The following is a 22,142-nucleotide window of genomic DNA, read 5'->3' as shown; positions in this document are numbered from 1 at the left end:
AGGGTAGAACATGGGAGGCCAGCCAGAAGTGCATTGGAATAGTCAAGTCTAGTGGTAACAAAGGCATGGATGACTACATGTCACGATGGATTAGTACCGCACATTTCATTTACAAATGTACAGGTTATTATAGAACTACTTTTATGCATTTCAAATGATCTTCATTTTATAGCAATTTGATTGTGTGCAGCAGAAAAAGCCAAATGTAATATATTTGTATATTACACAAATTCTCTGATATTGGTTATACCATATTCATATTAAAGATTTTGCACATTAACTGGATTAACGCCACCAATGTCAATCCATAACTATGCTTTCACATTATTGAAGATGGTGCAGTTGAATGTCATCCTCATCTGAGAATTAGTTACTCCATATTTACACGCTTTACGTATATATCGCAAAGTGTTATCTGCGATTTTCATGGGGCCGAATTATTAAAGGAAAGATATTTTGTGCTATTTCTTGAATGCTTTGAAAAATAAATTGTAAATTGTTTTCAACATTGTTAGATCAATCTATAATGCAGTTTTATCTAATAATAACCAAAATGCATTTTTACTTAACATTTTGACTGATTCTATTATATTGATGGCATGAAATTACATCAGTCTAAACCCCTTGCAATGATTCAGGTGCATTCTGTAATATGTTAATATCCTGACTGAAAACAATGGCCCAGATTTTGAGGTCAGTGACGAATAAACACCGCCAGCCCTTCATTTCAATTACACTTGCCCACAGAATTTCTATGGGTTTTTGCACTGGAACTTGCGGTGATTAGAAATCCATTTTGGTGCAGTGCCCTCAGCAGGGGATCTGGGACCTCAAGCAAATGTGCATCTCCTTAACCAATCAGATTGAAGAATCCTTACTGAGGCATGCAGTCTGAACCAGAAAGTGTAAGTTGGAATAGTTACTTCAAGGGCAAAATATGCACAGAATGCATAATAAAGAGAGGTAAAGAAAGATGGGATTAAGGTTAAACGAGACAGAAAAAGTTTTTAAAAAATGCAATTAAATTTTTCTTGAAAATCTCCAACAATAATTAAAATATGAAGGAATGAGACTCCACACTTGTTAAAGTTAATTTTCAGTGCCAGAGAGTTTGCTTGGCAGTAATTAAGAAACACACCGTTAAAAATGGATAAGCCCTAACTTTTTCTGCCGAGTTTAGTGTGTATTTATCACGGAAGTACCGCAACCTCACGTCGTTCCATGTGTTTCAATACCAAGTCTCTCAGCGAGATACTGTTATAGCGCAGCTTCTGGAGCAGAAGGGAAACATGGACAGCAACCTCCTGATTTTCACGTTTAACTGTGCATGTGTGGTTGCCGGAACTTGCTGTCTGGTTTATTTTTTAATAATGGATCCATTATTTTTACTGCAAAATCTGAGCCAATGTGAGTTTAATAATTTCTTGTTAAATTATGGAGTCCATTGTAGACCACAAACAAATTATTCAAAACAATGTTGGATTAAAATTCTGGTAATTCTGGTAGTTTTATAATATTAATCAAAATGCATATTTGGCTATAAATACTTATAGTAGAGTACAAACATCTTCTGGAGTTCTTTCAATTTGTTGGTGTTACAGGAAATATTCAAATTATAGAGTGAATTGTTACAGGGTTAATTCTTACAAGTTTCTTCAATTTATATCAATGCTGTGGTGCAGATAATACTCAATTTGTACAAGCAAGAGGTAAAACAAATAGGGGTTTATCTTTGTTGATTAATGGCCCATCGCACTGTGCATTAAAGTTCTTGAGCCAGAATTATCAGTAATAACAAACCAACCCACTAACATTTCATGCACTAAAAGTACGTGCAAGAAATTTTATACATGAGATATTTGACCCCTTTGATAAATATCCAGTATATGTCTCTTCCACACTGTTTTATTTACTGTGTTGGCAAATTGTATTAAATGCAATTCAGGATTTCCCCTACCTAAGAAATATGATTTGCACAATATTATGTGGAAGGAAGTTGGCTTTAGTACTTGAATTATATGCAGCTATAGACCAACAATCAATCCTCCAGAAGAAGATGTTATTTAGCGCTACTATCAGTATATCAATCTGTCTATGAACACAAATAGCTAGCTCAACAACCCAGAAGCATATCTAATCGGATTTTATGGGACTGGATTCAAAATATCTTATCAGAGAGCGGACTCTTTTCCTTTCATAACTAAGCATTTGAATTCACTATGAATACTAGAAAAGGCAATAATGAATTTGCACCAATCACATTTAATATATTTTTAAATAAATGTTACAATACAAAAGGTAACATTGGGTCATGAGTTCCAAGACCAGCTATAAATATACATCCAAGGTGGAAAGGCACCTTGCATGCTGTGAGCATACATCTGAAAATTGGGTGCAGCTGGCCCATAATTTTCTCATAAGTGCTCTCAAAATGCAAGGTACCTCACCACAGGCAAGGACTCAGAAAACCTACACTTACATCTGGGTCTGAATTAGACCTTCAAAAATGTAAATTTTCTAAACCCCTCCAGAAAATAAATCCTGCATCTTCAGCACTCTCACCACCACAGCTGTCTGGTTGCTTTTAAAGCAGGAAAAAAAGCTTAAGAGAAAGGAAGATCTTGATTTCCCAACCTGCAGTGTGGCTTCTCGCATCTGGGATGTAATTAACAGCGGAGCGATGTTCAGGGCCGAGGCCTTCCACTGTGGCAAGAACATTTCTGCTGATTCTTATTATTTTCTTTTATAATGGAGGGTATTAGTTTGATTGAAAAGTAGTCCTCCTGAACTTTCAATCCCTTTTAAGCAACAATCTTAACATGTTTCTTTTGTTTTTCTCTCCTTGTCCCAGTGAATGTGCTTCACCCTATTTCTGACCAGGAATGAACTTTGACCTCTGCCAAGGCCTTTGGGGATACTTCAAGTTTTCCAGATTCTCTAACTTTACTAATTCCAGGTCTGACCTGGAGTAGAATCATTTTAAATTTGACTGCAGAATGCTGCAATTTTTCCTGATAGATGGTCTTACCAAGGTTTAACAAAATTATCTTTTTTTGCTAATAGTTATGAATCTATTTTTGGAGAGCTAGGCTTGTCAGAGAAGACAGAACATAGATGAACAGTCCATTACCATTTTTGGCCTAGATTCCACCACTACTCATTCAAAAAAATTTTGGTACAATTATCAAAAGAAAGAATTTAATTCCGGTATTTTTATTTTATTTCATTTGGAAGGTTCTTTTGATTCTGTGCTGTTTCTGACTGTAAGGACAAAGAAAAGACACACTCCCTGCCAAAGTAACTGTTAACTTTAGACTCCAATAAGTGAGTGACAATAACACCGATTGATTCATGCTCAGATTCTCTCACCCTTCCCATGAGGAAGTGCATTACCTGCTCTCCAGACAGCGCAGGTAAGACCAGGGATTCTAGAGGGACAAGAATCATCATTTGACATTTATGACATCTTTTGTTTTTTGTTATGAATTGCAATTGCAATTAGGGAAGGGCCACATGAGGACTGCATCAACTATACTTCTGGGAAACAAGATGGTCTGTCTTCTATTTTTATTTCATTGGGAATGATCAGAGTCTATAATTGCTGAGTGTTGATATATTTGAACAGCAATTTAGCAGTTACTAAAATAACTTTCAGGTTAGGGCATCATCATTGTACAGGAAGTAAAATACTAAAAGACTGAAGACACAACAAACAGTGCCCTACTGGTAAACGCACTAATAATTTTAAATTATGTAATGCAATAGGGAAATGTATTTTTTTCAGTGACATGCCTGCCAGTTGCTAGCTATCAGTGGATCAATTTCATAGCAGATTACACAAAGTATAGTGGGTTCAGTGTATGGGCCACTTCTCACAGGGCACACCTTCCTAAACTCAGCTCAACACCGACATTTCTAAACCACTCCCTGGGCTCGCACTCAATAAATGAGAGTTTTCATAGAATGATAGAAATTACGGCACAGGAGGACACCATACAGCCTCCGGTGCCTGTGCCCATGCTGGTGCTCTCTCCTGTAACTCCATTTCTCCCGGATACTTTCACATTCCTCCTTTTCAAAATCTTATCCCATTTTCTTTTAAATGATCTTTTAGTTTCTACTTCAATAGCATGGTTCTTCCTCTCTCAGTGCCACTCCCACTCACGATGTTGCTGATGCTGCTCTGGGCTCTGCAGGAAGTGCTGGCCCCACGCCCACCCCATTCCCCAGTCTCCCTCTTTTCATAATGGAGCTGGTCCTTTTTTTATGTGGCAGTTTGCTTAACCTAGCATTTTCCAATATAAGAACAAAACATATCTCTCCCTTTGTTTTAAAATGAAGCCCTGATCCGCCAACCCCAGATCTTCCCTAAGCCCCTATCCCATGACCCCCAGTTTTCCCCTATTACCCTGCCGGAGCCCCAATCTCCAATCCCATTTCCCAGTCTCCCTTTCTCCCCCAAGTCCCCATTTCTCAACCTTCTTTCCCCACTCCCTCTCTCCCCCGAGTCCATCTCCCTTGAGCGCCCACCTCAATTCCATTTTGCTTCTTGTACCCCGATCCCCAGTTCTGTCTCCATTTCCCCTGACCCAGACTCTGATGTCACTTTCTCCCCTCGCACCAAGCCTCCAACTTCCCCAATCCCCAGTGACTCACTTTCACCACTGCCCCCATAAGCCAAAATATCCCGCCCCTCAGTCATTGTTCACCGTCTTTCAACCCAGCCCCGCATCTCTCCCTGCTTCATCTCTCTCTCTCTCTCTCTCTCTCTCTCTCTGTCCTCCCAGACTCCTGGCTGTTTCATAGAAACATAGAAAATAGGTGCAGGGGTATACCATTCAGCCCTTTGAGCCTGCACCACCATTCAATATGATCATGGCTGATCATGCAACTTTAGTACCCCATTCCTGCTTTCTCTCCATATCCCTTAATCCCTTTAGCCGTAAGGGCCACATCTAACTCCCTTTTGAATATATCTAACGAACTGGCCTCAACAACTTTCTGTGGTAAAGAATTCCACAGGTTCACAATTCTCTGAGTGAAGAAGTTTCTCCTCATCTCGGTCCTATATGGCTTACCCCTCACCCTTAGACTGTGACCCCTGGTTCTGGACTTCCCCAATATCAGGAACATTCTTCCTGCATCTAACCGGTCCAATCCTGTCAGAATTTTATATGTTTCTATGAGATCCCCTCTCATTCTTCTAAATTCCAGTGAATATAAGCCTAGTCGATCCAGTCTTTCTTCATATGTCAGTCCCGCCATCCCAGGAATCAGTCTGGTGAACCTTTGCTACACTCCCTCAATAGCAAGAATGTCCTTCCTCAGATTAGCAGACCAAAACTGTACACAATATTCAAGGTGTGGCCTCACCAAGGCCCTGTACAACTGCAGTAAGACCTCCCTGCTCCTATACTCTCATCCTCTCGCTATGAAGGCCAACATACCATTTGCCTTCTTCACCGCCTGCTGTACCTGCATGCCAACTTTCAATGACTGATGTACCATGACACCCAGGTCTCGTTGCACCTCCCCTTTTCCTAATCTGTCACCATTCAGATAATATTCTGCCTTCCTGTTTTTGCCACCAAAGTAGGTAACCTCACAATTATCTACATTATACTGCATCTGCCATTCATTTACCCACTCACCTAACCTGTCCAAGTGACGCTGTAGCCTCTTAGCATCCTCCTCACAGCTCACACTGCCACCCAACTTAGTGTCATCTGCAAATTTGGAGATATTACATTCAATTCCTTCGTCTAAATCATCAATGTATATTGTAAATAGTTGGGGTATTGAACTTTGCGGTACCCCACTAGTCACTGCCTGCCATTCTGAAAAGGACCCGTTTATTCCTACTCTTTGCTTCCTATCTGCCAACCAGTTCTCTATCCACGTCAGTACATTACCCCCAATACCATGTGCTTTAATTTTGCACACTAATCTCTTGTGTGGGACCTTGTCAAAAGCCTTTTGAAAGTCCAAATACACCACATCCACTGGTTCTCCCTTGTCCACTCTATTAGTTACATCCGCTCCAGTCGGTCCTGTTTCCTGTTGTCCCGAAGACTCTCTGCAGTGTTGGGGAGGCTAAGTCACTGAGATTGAAGCTTACCTCCGTTGTCCATGCCTTTTACCTAATTGTAGATTTTGTAGCAAATTTGCTGAGGCAACAGAATTGTTTGGCCTAACCATCAGCCTTAGTAAAACCGAGGTTCTCTATCAGCCTGCCCCTGGCATCACAGCACCTGCTCCCACAGTCTTCATCGGCAGTATACAACTAAAGTCAGTGGACAGCTTCAAGTACCTTGGCAGCACCATATCAAGTGATGGGTCCTTGGACAAGGAGATTGATGCAAGGATCTGTAAAGCCAGCCAGGCACTTGGTCGCTTGTGCACTAAGGTGTTAAGTCACCACCACATCCGACTGTCAACTAAACTGTTGGTGTATAGAGCAGTCGTTCTCTCATCTCTCCTTTATGGATGTGAGACCTGAACACTCTACAGGCGTCACAACAAAAAGTTGGAAGCTTTCCATATGCGCAATCTCAGATCTATACTCCACATACGCTGGCAAGACCAGGTGTCAAACTTTGAGGTTCTGGAGAGAGCACAATCAACTAGCATTGAGGTGATGATCATGCGAGCCCAGTTCCGGTGGGCTGGACATGTCATCCGCATGGATGAGTCAAGGATCTCTCGTCAGCTTCTTCACGGCGAGCTCTGTGAAGGTCGAAGATACCGGGGCGCCCCCACAAGCGCTACAAAAATTGCATCAAGGCTAACCTCCAGTACTGTGGCATCCGACCAAAGGACCTCGAGAATATAGCAGCTAATAAAATCCAGTGGCGAACCCTCACGAGGACTGTCTGCCAGACCTTCGAAGAAAGCCGATGTCAACGCCTGCGGGATACTAGAGATAGACGACATAAGGTGGCAGTACCTTCAGCATCAGGCACATCGAACTTCCCTTTTCTGACATGCAAGAGACTATGTGCATCCAGAATTGGTCTATACAGCCACTTGAAGACACATGCCATTGATGATTAGCACATCAACGTCTTTGTTAGATACGACAGACTACCAATAACAGGTTTTGTGCTATCATTAAGGCCATATCTTCTTCACCTTAAGGATACTTTTCCCACATCCTCATATATTTGATGAATTCTTGGTTACAGTTCTGGCTATACATAAATGGGATCACTGCTACCCAAGATTGTAATTTGATGCACCAAGGAACTGATGGTATGCGTGTTTATTTTCTGGTAGTTCACACTGTAAGTTTCCGTTCTCAGTTGTGCTGCTGTAGGCAGCTATCAAGCTGGCACCAGGCATTTCCCCATGTGGGATTCCCAGGATGCACTTGGTAATTTCCCAGCAACCATTTTCACAGTGAATGCCATAAGTGCGTCTATTCTCTCTCTCTCCTAGCAGTAGATGGTATGTGTCATCAGAAGGTGAGGAAAATAGAAAAGGGAGAAAAAAACTTTTTAAACAATGGAACGTTCACCCTCCTATATCTCCTGAAAATAAAAATTGTACTAAGCATCAACATTATTTAAAATGGAGCTGGTCTTTTTTAATGTGGCAGTTTGCTTAAATTAGCATTTTGTGATTTAAGAACAAAACATATTTTCCCTTTGTTTTAAAATGAAGCAAGAGGCTACACTTAATTTTCCTTACAATTTTCCTCCCACTCTCACTACAGCACTTTAGCTGCTCCCAGGTGAGTGACGTATATTCAAGCAACATATTAATTTAAATTATTTAACCAAGGTCAGCCAGCTGCAAACCTCCTGGTAGTGAGACTGACATGAAACGTGTTTACATCAATCATTGCCCTGTAATTTGTATGCAAATCAAACTCACGCATGCATGCTGTCTGAAATCAGAGTAGCGCCCCTGACAATACATTTTTTTTCAAAAGCAAGGGCCTAATTTTGGAAGATACAATGGAATATCAGTGTAAATAGAAACCATTATTAATCATTTGGAATGATTTCATAATTTCTTAACAATGAAATATTCAAACAGAATACTGATTCTGACAGATGATCATACTTACAATGAAGTTTTTTTTAAAAAGATGATGCATTTTTAACATATCATTGTAGTAACACACTTTTTCTAATAGACCCACAAATGGGTTAGATAAATGTTTTCAACCACATCCACTTTTGTTAGGAACTGTTAGTTTGATAAGCAAGACATATTTAGAAAGTTATAATCTCATTTTTTAAAAATTGGAGCTTAATGGAGAGGTTAGATAAAGATATGTATTTGCTATTCTGTAGACAGTAAGTTCTCGATTTCAGTTGTGCTGCTGTTTGGAGGTGCCCAGCAAAGGTCAAAAAACACCTGTAAAGTGTTTAAGTTATTGAGGTTAGTTCACTTCCGACAGGAACATAGATGGTGCTAATTTCTTCCAGAACCCGGCATATCTTTCCCAGTCTCTAATTAATTCTATGTCACGTTTTTTCTACTCCACTTTTTCTCTCTTTTAAATTTTGGTGCTTATCAAGGTGAATGATAATAGTGCTGGAGAATGAAAGTCCTCTCATTTCATGCCATCACCAAGCACTCCCAGGTCCAATAATGCATAGACAGATGCAGAGAAGCACTCCAGCTATTTCCTCCTACCTCAGTCAGCCGGTAGCCTCTCTGACTGAGGTTGCCAATTGGTGCAGAATTAGGAGCCATTTTGTGCTATAGGCCCACGACAACTAGGAATTGGATTGACACTGCAATGGACTGGCAGTAGGCTGGAGTTTTTGTTAATGTGAACCCAGGAGGAACACTCTTGCTTCTGATCTTGCAAAAATAAAAAAAACTAATATTATTTGGATCTTTTTCTGAACTGCTGCTGGTTGGGCCGCTCAACACTTGGTACAACTAGATGGAACATGCACAGTGCACACTCCACCCATTTGTACCTGAATATTGCATTTGGGATCTGAAAACTGGCATAGGACTCCAATTTTCATATTTAAGCAGCCTTACACCCATTTCAGGTGGGGTGGGCTGCTTTTCCAGTTAAAAGCTGCCTGATAATGATATCAGACAGGCCTTGAGCAACAAAGATGCAGCCAAAGTACTTCCCCATTCTCAACTGCTGGTCGCCTGGCCAGGAGTTAAATTTCTCTCCCAACAAGTCATACGATGATGGATGCCAGCTTTTTATTTCATCCTAATTTTGTTGGTTTCTTTTTACACACAGTACAGGCATATGGAATGGTGTGTTTTCTTTTACAAGAACTGGTAAGAGGTGCTTTTATTTATTCATTCAGTTTGCATCTGTAATTGTTGAGGATAATAAATGTGAAACATGGAAGCCAAAGGTCCCACTTTAGGCTAAATAGTTTCCCAAACTAATTAAGTGGGACAGCGCTATTTGCACTAGAAAAATGCTGATTGGTTCTCCATTATCACATGACGAGATTGCTGATTGGTCTACTTGTAGGATAAGCCACACCCAGAAGTTTCTCTGGAATGTGTAATTGGAACCTTCCAGTTCTGAGTGATTTTGCAAAGTGTAATTCGAGCTATTCTGACTTCAGTCCCCAGAGAGGTTCCACTTGCCCCCACCCCCAGAGATGGGGCATTGTATGTGGATCACAGATTGTTAACAGGTTTATTGGATATGACGTGAATAGTGACAGTGTCGTGACTTCTGTATTTCATCTACTCCAATGATGTCCCTTGTCAAACATGCACTGAGCTTTCCGAGAAATTGAGTGTGGGTGTAAAGGGGTTGGAAAAACGTGATCCGTCTTCCGTGAGTTCCCTCTTCCCCTCTACCGCCACCCTGTGTCTCTCGCTCCCCCTCCCTCTCTTCTCCCCCTTTTCTCTCTCTACCCCCCTCTCTCCACCTCTCCCTTCTTTCCCTCCCCTCTCTCCCTCCCCCCACTTTCTCTCCTTCCCTCCCCCACCCCCCCACCGCTCTCTCTATCCCATCTCCCCCTCTCTCATTCTTTCCCTTCTTTCATACACATTAAATGGTACGACACTGAAATGTGTAGAGGAACAAAGGGACCTTGGAGTGCCGTCCACAGATTCCTGAAGGTAGCAGGCCAGGTAGATAAGGTAGTTAAGAAGGCATATGGAATACTTGCCTTATTAGTTGAGGCATGGAATACAAGAGGAAGGACGTTATGCTTGAACTGTGTAGGGCCGCAGCTGGAGTACTGTGTGCAGTTCTGGTCACCACATTACAGGAAAGATGTGATTGCACTGGAAAAGGTGCTGATGAGATTTATAAGAATGTTGCCTGGACTGGAGAATTTTGACTACAAGGAAAGATTGGAGAGGCTGGCTCTGTTTTCTTTGAAACAAAGAGGTTAAGGGGAGACCTGATTGAGGTGTATAAAATTATGAGGGGCCTGGATAGAGTGGATAGGAAGGACCTGTTTCCCTTGGCAGAGGAGTCAACAACCAGAGGCCATAGATTTAAAGTAATTTGGGGGAGGTTTAGAGGAGATATGAGGGGAAATATCTTCACCCAGAGGGTGGTGGAGGTCTGGAACTCACGGCCTGAAAGGGTGGTAGAAATAGAAACACTCACCACATTTTTAAAATACTTGGATGTGAACTTAAAGTGCCGTAACCTACAGGGCTATGACCCAAGAGCTGGAAAGTGGGATTAGACGGATAGCTCTTGGTCGGCTGGCGTGGACATGATGGGCCGAAATGGCCCCCTTCCATGCTGTAAATTTCTATAATTCTCCCCCCCCCTCTCTTTCTCTCTCTCTCCCTCCCCCTCTCTCTCTCCCCCTCACTCTCTCCCTCCTCACTCACACTCTTACCCCCTCACTCTCTCCCCCTCCTCCTCTCTCTCTCTCTTTCCCCCTCTCTCTCCCCCCTCACTCACACACTTACCCCCTCACTCTCTCCCCCTCCTCCTCTCTCTCTCTCCCCCCTCACTCACACTCTTACCCCCTCACTCTCTCCCCTCCTCCTCTCTCTCTCTCTCTTTCCCCCTCTCTCTCCCCCTCACTCACACACTTACCCCCTCACTCTCTCTCTCCCCCTCTCTCCCCCCTCACTCACACTCTTACCCCCTCACTCTCTCCCCCTCCTCCTCTCTCTCTCTCTCCCCCTCTCTCTCCCCCCTCACTCACACTCTTACCCCCTCACTCTCTCCCCCTCCTCCTCTCTCTCTCTCTCCCCCCCCTCACTCACACTCTTACCCCCTCACTCTCTCCCCCTCCTCTTCTCTCTCTCTCTCCCCCTCTCCCCCCTCACTCACACTCTTACCCCCTCACTCTCTCCCCCTCCTCCTCTCTCTCTCTCCCTCTCTCCCCCTCACTCACACTCTTACCCCCTCACTCTCTCCCCCTCCTCCTCTCTCTCTCTCTCTCTCTCCCCCCTCACCCCGCCGTCTCTCTCCCCTCTTTCTCTCTCTCACCCCTCCTTCCCTCTCCCCCACCTCTCTTCCCCCCCCCCCGCCGCTGTCTCTCTCCCCCCGCCCCCCACCATCGTCTCTCTCTCTCTCGCTCTCTTTCTCTCCCACTACCTCCAATGTTTTCTCTCCCACAGAAGACCGTGAAAATATTCCAAATAATGCAAAAGCTGGAAGGAAATCCAGCTCCAGGGGGAGAAAATGTTTCAGCAGCGATGAGCTCCATGCGGGCTTGTGGTTTGGCCACTTCCGACTTCCTCGTATGTCGCACTGCGCATGTGCGACCGAATCGAGGGAACATGCTCAAAAATGGGGCGGAATCCAATGCGTGCATGCGCAGAAGGGCACACCAAAAACTAGTACAAATAGTCACTCTGAATTAAGTGACGTTGTAGATAATTTACATTTACACATAATCAGAAACTAACGAATGAAAATGATTTGGGCTCATGAGAATTGCGATTGATATAAAAGTTGTACAAGGTATTATTATCGAGTTACAGTCCTTCATACTTACTAGTAACTGAAAATGATGCATCACCCAAGCTTTTGTCAAATAGTTGCGAAGGAAGGAAGCCGGAAAGAGAGGGAGATTGGTCCGATTCTCCAGCTGCTGGATTGCTAGGAAAAGTGAGATCTTCTCCTCCAAATACTGCCTGCCATTCCTTGCTAAAGTCACCCTCCTCCAGTGATGTGCCATTTAGAATTTCATTCAGCAATGCCATTTCATCCTTGTCATTTGTTCGAGATTCCATGGAGTTGGTCAGCAGATCTGTTGGAACTAAAATTAAAATTGACAAATGCCACTGATATTAATATTCACACAAAATACAATGATTTGTGTAATGAAAATTGATATGCATGGACGAAATGAAATATGAAAATCCCATTCTCAGACATTAACAGAAAGATTAATTATTTGATCGATGTCATTGTAAGAATATTCATTTGGTATGAGAACCCAACAACCTTGAATAAGCAACTTTATGAGTATTATTGGTTTGCCTGCAACTGGAAAGAAAAATGCAGGTTAATTGCATAGCATAATTCAAAATGCAGTAGCTCGTCTTTCATCCTTCTTCTCCCTTTTTTCTTTATTTTGTTAATGCCTCTTTCTTGAGGAATTTTATATCTATGTGCACAGTGTTTCTGTTAACACTGTATGGGTCTGCTTTTGCATTGTATTTCCTTCAACCTTTCAGATAATTCTTAGAATCAGTTTTGTTTTCTTTAAATGCTATGTAGTTTGAATCTGTCATCTGTTTAGCTTTCTCTGTGTTATTCACTACAGGATGTACACATCAGTGTAGATTTTACAAATCTGTGCTCACTTGAACGGTTGAATAATTCTGCAGGGCATGCTGACATTATGCCTGAATTCACGATCTGCATTCATGCTGCGGATTGTCACATGCTGGGAGCGCAAATTTGTTCAATCTACCCTGTACTGTAATAGCTTGTTTATACTCACAAGAACAGATTCATTGAAAGGAGCATCGAGACAGAAATAATTATTTTGAGATTTCACTTTTATGAAAAACCTAATGAGGTAGAATTTCGTTAAAGAGTTCCTTATGAACAGAGAACCCTCACTGTCAGATATTACTGCCAAATGCATTTATAGCAGATGACATCACCAATGGACTTCATTTCAAATTTTCAGAATCTAGAGCTCCGACCATTAAGCTGCCAGGCTTCAGTGTCAAAATTATGATACTGACCCTATATGGGCAACACTGGCCTGCCTCTTGCACTGCCATTACTGTCATGTCAGGTAATCAAATGTTTAACCTATTTAGTTTCAATTCAGGACATAAGCATGCAATAAAAAAAGGTTATTCAGTCTATCAATGCTAATCCTTCACAGATTTTGTATAATCCACTCTCTCATTTAATTTGAAAGGAAAGGTTCTGTAAAGACACTCGTTGCCCACCTCTTTCAAGTTACATTAAGCAAGATTCCAGAATGTCTGAATTTTACATCCTACATGCTTGACTAGTTTCTTTTCTTGCCACACCAGTTTCTCAGTCCCTCCATCGCAGGCATAGACACCAGGAGCATTTCCTGTTTTTCTGCTTTATAATTTGAGTCCTGCTAATTCTGCACTCACACTCAATGTTTAATAGCTTGTTTGCTTCTATATTTTCCAATACATTGGATTTACCCTCATCTGCCATTTATTTGAGTCTTGACCTGTTGTTTCTGAATGCAGTGTCTATTGTTTATGTTATCTGTGTTCTTTAGGTGAGCATTGATAGCACTTCTTGGGACAGCAAATACATGCAGTACAGTTTTTCTGCTCTTGAGCATCATGCAGTATTAGTGACATCCGCAGGAAGTTAGCACACTTGCAGCATCTCATGGATGCTGTTAAGATATTGGGATCCAAAATCCAAGATGCGATATTGCCAGCTTTAACTCACTTGGAGACAGACTTTTGAGAATCACAAGTGAGGGATTCAGAGATCTCTTGGCAATGCAAAGTCCTGTGCTCCAACAGAACAATGGCTGAGTTGAAGATCTGGTGTACAGCAAGGCATGTGGCCAGATACACAGCAAGAGACCGGACACTCATGTTAGTCAGTCATTTACTTGCAGCTACCTCTAGACAACTGACAGGAGAAGATACTGGCACAAAACAGCAGCATAGGGTAGGCTAGTCTTGATAAATAGGCAGGCTCTTCTGGGTTTGCCACACCTCAAGGTAAGCAGCGAGCTAAATCTCAAGAAAACCTTCCAGGAAGCCTCCACACCTGTTCCATCCATTAGTATATCATGTATTAGAGTAGAAATACAAGGGTGCATCAAAGCACACCAACATATCATGTTAAACACAGATTACATCTTTGCTATTGTTTTCAGTCTAAACACAAGATTTTAAAGTGAGAAACATAGAAATTTACAGCACAGAAGGCGGCCATTTCAGTCCATCGTGTCCACGCCGGCCGACAAAGAGCCGCACAGCCCTCGGTCAGCAGCCCTGAAGGTTATATATAAACCAATGAACAATGGCGGAAAGGTAAAGATCACCCAGCCCAACCAGTCCGCCCCACACAATTGCGACACCCCTTACACTGAAACATTTTACATTTCACCCCAACCGGAGCCATTTGATCTCCTGGAAGAGGCAAAAACCAGATAAAAATTCAGGCCAATTGGGGACAAAACAATTTGGGAAAATTCCTTTCCGACCCATCCAGACAATCAAAACTAGTCCAGGAGAGCACCCTGGCCGTATTCGATTCCCTGCAGTACTTACCATTATATTTGCACCAGCCAACAAGAGGTTATCCAGTCTAATCCCAATTACCAGCTCTAGGTCCGTAACCCTGCAGGTTACAGCACTTTAAGTGCCCATCCAAGCACCTTTTAAATGTGGCGAGGGTTTCTGCATCCACCACCCTTTCAGGCAATGAGTTCCAGACTCCCACAACCCTCTGCATGAAGAAGCCCCCCGTCAAATCCCCGCTGAACCTTCCAACAACCACCTTAAAACTATGCCCCCTCGTAATAGACCCCTCCACCAATGGAAATAGGCCCTTGCTATCCACTATGTCCAGGCCCCTAAAAGTTTTATACACCTCAACGAGATCTCCTCTCAACCTCCTCAGTTCCAATGAGAACAAACTCAGCCTATCCAATTTGTCCTCATAGCTAAGATTCTCCATTCCAGGCAGTATCCTAGTAAATCTCCTCTGCACCCTCTTGAGTGCAATCACGTCCTTTCCTATAATACGTGGACCAGAACTGCACGCAGTACTCCAGCTGTGGCCTAACCAGAGTATTACACAATTTAAGCATAACCTCCCTGCTCTTATATTCAATGCCTCAGCCAATAAAGGCAAGCATTCCGTATGCCTTCTTAACCATCTTATCCACCTGGCCTGCTATTTTCAGGGATCTGTGGACAAGCACTCCAAGTTCCCTTTGTTCATCTACACTTCTAAGTGGCCTACCGCTTAATGTGTATACCCTTTCCTGATTAGCCCTCCCAAAGTGCATTACCTCACACTTCTCTGAATTAAATTCCATTTGCCACTGCTCTGCCCACTTGGCCAGTAGATTGATATCCTCCTGCAGTCCATGACTTTCCTCTTCATTATCAACCACACAGCCAATTTTAGTGTCATCTGCAAACTTCTTAATCATAGTTCCTATATTCAAATCTAAATCATTGATATCTACCTCAAAAAGCAAGGGACCCAATACTGAGGCCTGTGGAACCCCACTGGAAACATCCTTCCGGTCACAAAAACATCCATCAACCATTACCCTTTGCTTCCTACCTCTAAGCCAATTTTGGATCCAACTAGCCACTTTGCCCTGGATCCCATGAGCTTCAACCTTCGTGACCAGTCTACCATGTAGGACCTTATCAAAAGCTTTGCTAAAGTCCATAAGAACATCAGAATTAGGAACAGGAGTACACCATCTAGCCCCTCGAGCCTGCTCCGCCATTCAATAAGATTATGGCTGATCTGGTCGTGGACCCAGGTCCACTTACCCGCCCGCTCCCCGTAACCCTTAATTCCCTTATTGGTTAAAAATCTATCTATCTGTGACTTGAATACATTCAATGAGCTAGCCTCAACTGCTTCCTTGGGCAGAGAATTCCATAGATTCACAACCCTCTGGGAGAAGAAATTCCTTCTCAACTCTGTTTTAAATTGGCTCCCCCGTATTTTGAGGCTGTGCCCCCTAGTTCTAGTCTCCCCGACCAGTGGAAACAACCTCTCCGCCTCTATCTTGTCTATCCCTTTCATTATTTTAAATGTTTCTATAAGATCACCCCTCATCCTTCTGAACTCCAATGAGTAAAGACCCAGTCTACTCAATCTATCATCAGAAGGTAACCCCTCATCTCCGGAATCAGCCTAGTGAATCGTCTCCGTACCCCCTCCAAAGCCAGTATATCCTTCCTTAAGTAAGGTGACCAAAACTGCACGCAGTACTCCAGGTGCGGCCTTACCAATACCTTATACAGTTGCAGCAGGACTTCCCTGCTTTTGTACCCCATCCCTCTCGCAATGAAGGCCAACATTACATTCGCCTTCCTCATTACCTGCTGCACCTGCAAACTAACTTTTTGGGATTCATGCACAAGGAGTTCCACTATTTGAAGGGGCTGCTCCTGAAATTCTGGCTGCACTTCAGTCCCACTCTCCTGATCTTTGGGCACCCTGTGCGGAGGGGAGCGGGTAGGTCCGAAGGCCTCCTCGTAGGACTGCTCCTGGGCACGGCCAAGGGTGCCATCAGCCGGTCCAGGCAGCGGGCGGTCGAGGGGGTCGTTCAACCTGACTGCCTGCCTCTCTTCCGCTCTTACATCCGGTCCAGGGTGTCCTTGGAGATGGAGCACGCGGTGTCCACCGGTACGCTCGCGGCCTTCCGCGAGAGGTGGGCACCGGAGGGACTGGAGTGCATCATCACGCCCGGCAACCAAATTTTAATTTGATTTTACGTTTTTAAGTTTAATTTGTTTTAATTGCCGGTGCTTTTAGTGTCCCCCTTCCCTTTTATAGGGGGCACTGGAAAAATTTGATTTTAGCGCCCCCAAAAAAAAACAAAACAAAAAAAAGGGGCCTTGAAAATGTCTGGAGTGTCACCCAGGTCGGGTGGCACCGTTTAATGTTTTTATGTTTTGCAGGTAAACTCAAAAGAGTTTCATGCACAAGGAGTTCCACTATTTGAAGGGGCTGCTCCTGAAATTCTGGCTGCACTTCAGTCCCACTCTCCTGATCTTTGGGCACCCTGTGCGGAGGGGAGCGGGTAGGTCCGAAGGCCTCCTCGTAGGACTGCTCCTGGGCACGGCCAAGGGTGCCATCAGCCGGTCCAGGCAGCGGGCGGTCGAGGGGGTCGTTCAACCTGACTGCCTGCCTCTCTTCCGCTCTTACATCCGGTCCAGGGTGTCCTTGGAGATGGAGCACGCGGTGTCCACCGGTACGCTCGCGGCCTTCCGCGAGAGGTGGGCACCGGAGGGACTGGAGTGCATCATCACGCCCGGCAACCAAATTTTAATTTGATTTTACGTTTTTTAAGTTTAATTTGTTTTAATTGCCGGTGCTTTTAGTGTCCCCCTCTCCTTTTATAGGGGGCACTGGAAAAAAGGAAAAATTTGATTTTAGTGCCCAAAAAAAAACCACAAAAAAAAACCAAAAAAAAAACTAAAAAGGGCCTTGTAAATGTCTTGTGTGTGTCATCCAGGTCGGGTGGCACGGATACATGTTTTATGTTTTCGCAGGTAAACTCAAAAAAGTTTCATGCACAAGGAGCCTTCTGCGAGAGGTGGGCACCGGAGGGACTGGAGTGCATCATCACGCCCGGCAACCAAATTTTAACTTGATTTTACGTTTTAAAGTTTAATTTGTTTTAATTGCCAGTGCTTTTAGTGTCCCCCTCCCCTTTTATAGGGGGCACTGGAAAAAATGTGATTTTAATGCCCAAAAAACAAAAAAAAAAAAAAAAGAAAAACACAAAAAAAAAGAAAAAAAGGGCATTGAAAATGTCTGCTGTGTCATCCAGGGCAGGTGGCACGGTTTAATGTTTATGTTTTTTTTCAGGTAAACTCAAAAAGAGTTTCATGCACAAGGACCCCCAGGTCCCTCTGCACCTCAGCATGTTGTAATTTCTCCCCATTCAAATAATATTCCCTTTTACTGTTTTTTTTCCCCCAAGGTGGATGACCTCACACTTTCCGACATTGTATTCCATCTGACAAACCTTAGCCCATTCGCTTAACCTATCCAAATCTCTTTGCAGCCTCTCTGTGTCCTCTACACAACCCGCTTTCCCACTAATCTTTGCGTCATCTGCAAATTTTGTTACAATACACTCTGTCCCCTCTTCCAGGTCATCTATGTATATTGTAAACAGTTGTGGTCCCAGCACCGATCCCTGTGGCACACCACTAACCACCAATTTCCAACCCGAAAAGGACCCATTTATCCCGACTCTCTGCTTTCTGTTCGCCAGCCAATTCTCTATCCATGCTAATACATTTCCTCTGACTCCGCGTACCTCTATCTTCTGCAGTAACCTTATTCATTAAGAAGTCATTATTTGCTTCCAATATTGATTGGTTCCACATATACAGAATTATGAGTCCCTTCGGTTGTCCTTTCGACCAAAAAAAACATCATGTTTAAAGGTCTTTGAACCAAGCTACTGAAAAATTTACAGAAGAAGAATTTCACACACACTTTCTTCATAGACACACACCCCACTTACCCAAGTCCAGAGAGCCTTGCCTGGAAATTCTGTAGGGAATATCCTGCGCTACTGCCATAACTTTGGCAGAAAATCAGCAGAACTCCCAGAGAAACTGTGTAACCCAGAAATAGCTAAATAATGGCCATTTATGCTGTTTCTCCTGGGGTTCCATCAATATTTTGTTAAAGTTATGGCAGCAAATTGGGACAACCCATGGAAATTTCCCCCCACCGGTTCTAGTTTAGTAGAAGCAAGACTGAGGGACCATCAAGCGTGCACATAGGTACTGCTGGAGCCCAACCAGCTACAATTGCACAGCATACTATTATAGAGCACTAGTAAACGACCTGCTGCTTTCCAGCCCAGGCCACCCTACGCAGGGCACCCTCCAGCCAAGTATCAAGAATCCCAGCCTTCCAGTGACAGTTCTACTACTTCAGGTCCCAATAATGAGCAAAACTGGATGGTCCTTTGTCAAATCCTTGGCAAAAGCTGCTGATGGATAAAAATGCTTTTGAAGGCTCTCCAAAAGCTTTTTGAGTTTTTGTCCCCCATTGCAACATTCTCCTTGAATTGTTCTGACTCCTTTAATTTTCATTTACATGAAACTTTCATCTCCGACAACTAGGGTCATCCCGAGACATATCTGAGTTTGCAGCTGGACTTATGCAAGTGAAGTGACTGGAGAGTTGAATTCTATTTCCACTTAACATTTAGGTGAGAGTAAAAGCAGTTATAAACCATTTAGAATGGACTTACACTTAAAGGTGAAAATCAGCCCCATAGAGTGGCAAGAAGATTGGAGAAGATCACTGTTATGTCTTGAATAAAGAGTCAGACTGGATACTGCAAGCTCAAAGTAAGGTGTGACCCCTTGTGGGATCCCATGGTACTTACAGGTTTACATACATAACAACACCCCCCACCCCCAAAGTCAATAGTGTAACTATTTACAATGTGAGTCGATCTGGGGCCTTCCTTTCCCTGGTTGATCATCTTGGTGCAAATGCTGGTTTTCATGAGTTGTTTGTTGGGCCCTCGCTGGGCTGCTGCGCAGCTGGCCTTGCTGGGCTGCTGGGGGTGGTGAGTCCTGCTAGGCTGCTGCAGGTGATGGGTTCTGCTTTGTGGTCAACCGCTGGGTCGGTTGTCACTTGTGTGTGTGTTGGAGGGTCAAAAAAGATGGAGTCTATTGTGGGTTGTTCTGGATAGTCCGTAAATCTGAGTTTAGTTTGCTCCAAGTGTTTCCTGCAGATGAGTCCATTTGAGAGTTTGACCACAAACACCCTACTCCCCTCTTTGGCCAAAACAGTGCCAGGAAGCCACTTGGGACCTTGTCCATACTTCAACACAAATACAGAATCATTTATCTCAATTTCGCTTGACACATTTGCGCGATCATGACATGTATTCTGTTGAAGCTGCCTGCTCTCTACCTGTTCATGTAGTCTCCCCAGGAACTCCACTTCAGGCGCCAGGAAAACGCACTTCGAGCGTTTAAGCCTGAGCCCCACATGATTAAGTCGACTAAGAACCTCCTCCAGGTTCTGCAGGTGCTCGATGGTGTCCTGACCTGTAACCAAGATGTCGCCCTGGAAGATCACAGTGCACGGGACCGACTTCAGCAAGCTTTCCTTGTCGCCGCAGCCGATCGAATCCCTGTTGTAAATGAAGAGACCTTTGTGTGTGTTGATGCAGGTGAGGCCGTTCGATGATTCCTCCAGCTCCTGCGTCATGTAGGCCGAGGTCAAGTCCAGCTTTGTGAACTTTTTCCCTTCCGCCAGCGTCGCAAATAGTTCGTCTGCTTTCGGTAGCGGGTATTGATCTTGCAGTGAGAAACGATTGATAGTTACTTTATAATCGCCACAGATTCTGACGAAGTTGTCTCCCTTGAAGATTGGAACAATTGGACTGGCCAACTCGCTGAACTCGATCGGCGAAATTATGCTCTCTCGTTGCAGCCTGTCCAGTTTGATCTCCATCCTCGCTCATATCATGTAAGGTACCGCTCTCACCTTGTGATGGATGGGACGCACCTCCGGAATCAAATGGATCTGCACTTTTGCTCCTTGGAACTTCCCGATGCCTGGTTCGAACAGCGAGGGGAACTTGTTTAGGACCTGGGCACATGAAGTGTCATCGATGGACGAAAGCGTTCGGACGTCGTCCCAGTTCCAGCGTATCTTTCCCAGCCAGCTCCTGCCGAACAGCGTGGGGCCATCACTCGGTACCACCCAGAGTGGTAACTCATGCACCGCTCCATCGTAGGAGACCTTTACGGTAGCACTGCCGATGACGGGAATTAGTTCCTTTGTGTACGTTCTCAGTTTATTATGAATGGGAGTCAGGACTGGCCTTGAGGCCTTACTGCACCACAATTTATCGAAAGTCTTTTTACTCATTATGGACTTGCTTGCGCCCGTGTCCAGCTCAATGGACACCGGGAGTCCATTTAATTCAACCTTCGGCATTATCAGGGGACAATTCATGGTAAATGTGTGCACTCCATATACCTCTGCCTCCTTGGTCTGAGGCTCTGGTTCGTCGTGATCCACGGTGGATCTGTCCTCCTCTGCAACCAGGTTTTGCAGCTCGCCTGCACATACGTTGGAGGTGTCCCATTGTTCCACAGCCCTTGCAAACGTGTTCTTTGAAGCAGCATGAATGGAAACGATGATCACCCCCGTAGCACCAACAAGGTATTAATGGCCTTGTATTCACCACCCTTGATGGTGGACTCTGAATCATCTGTGGACGTACAGCTGCAGGCGTGCAAGTCCTGCCCTGTACATTTCGATTCGAAAACAATGTTACTTTGTTCACATTACTTGCAGCAGCACTCGTGTGCTGAGAAATTTGTTTGATAGTGTCACGGGTGGCGATAAACGCCTGGGCTTTCGCTATGGCTTTACTCAAGGTTGGGGTCTCTACAGTCGAAAGTTTGCGAAGTACTACTTCATGGCCAATGCCAAGAACAAATAAGTCCCTGAGTATGTGTGCCAAGTGTCCTTCAAATTTGCAATGTCCTGCAAGACGCCTTAGCTCGGCGACGTAGCTCACCACTTCCTGGCCTTCAGACTTCTTGCACGTGTATAACCGATACCTCGCCATCAGAACGCTTTCCTTCGGGTTTAGATGCTCCCGGGACCTATGTGCAACAACTCATCGTACGACTTATCTGTGGGTTTCGCTGGAGCGAGCAGATTTTTATGAGGTCATACGTTGGTGCCCCGCAAATGGTGAGGAGGATTGCCCTTCGTTTGGCAGCGTTCGCTTCTCCTTCCAGCTCGTTGGCCACGAAGTGTTGGTCAAGTCGCTCCACGAAGGTTTCCCAATCATCTCCCTCCGAAAATTTCACCAGGATGCTCATGGTTCTCTGCATTGTTGCGGTCGGGTTCGTCATTTGTATCCAGTTGTTAAGTATTGAATAAATAGTCAGACTAGATACTGCAAGCTCAAAGTAAGGTGTGACCATAGTCCTTTATTACAGATCTCAGAGTGCCTCTCCAGCCTATGAGGCCTCCTTATATACAG

The 22,142-nt window shown here is 44.0% G+C and overlaps 1 protein-coding gene across 1 annotated transcript in view; it reads right to left on the bottom strand.

Annotated features, from left to right (window-relative positions):
* The window catches only part of ica1 (islet cell autoantigen 1), a 384,634-nt gene that overhangs the window by 5,555 nt on the left and 356,937 nt on the right, over positions 1 to 22,142 (bottom strand). Inside the window, exon 13 of the mRNA XM_070881029.1 lies at positions 11,922 to 12,185. Within this exon, the coding sequence (XP_070737130.1) occupies positions 11,922 to 12,185 (264 nt within the window). The remainder of the gene's footprint in view (positions 1 to 11,921; positions 12,186 to 22,142) is intronic.

The sequence above is a fragment of the Pristiophorus japonicus genome, chromosome 5, assembly GCF_044704955.1.
Source record: "Pristiophorus japonicus isolate sPriJap1 chromosome 5, sPriJap1.hap1, whole genome shotgun sequence".
NCBI classification, from domain to species: Eukaryota; Metazoa; Chordata; class Chondrichthyes; family Pristiophoridae; genus Pristiophorus; species Pristiophorus japonicus.
This window is presented reverse-complemented; position numbering and strand designations above follow the sequence as displayed.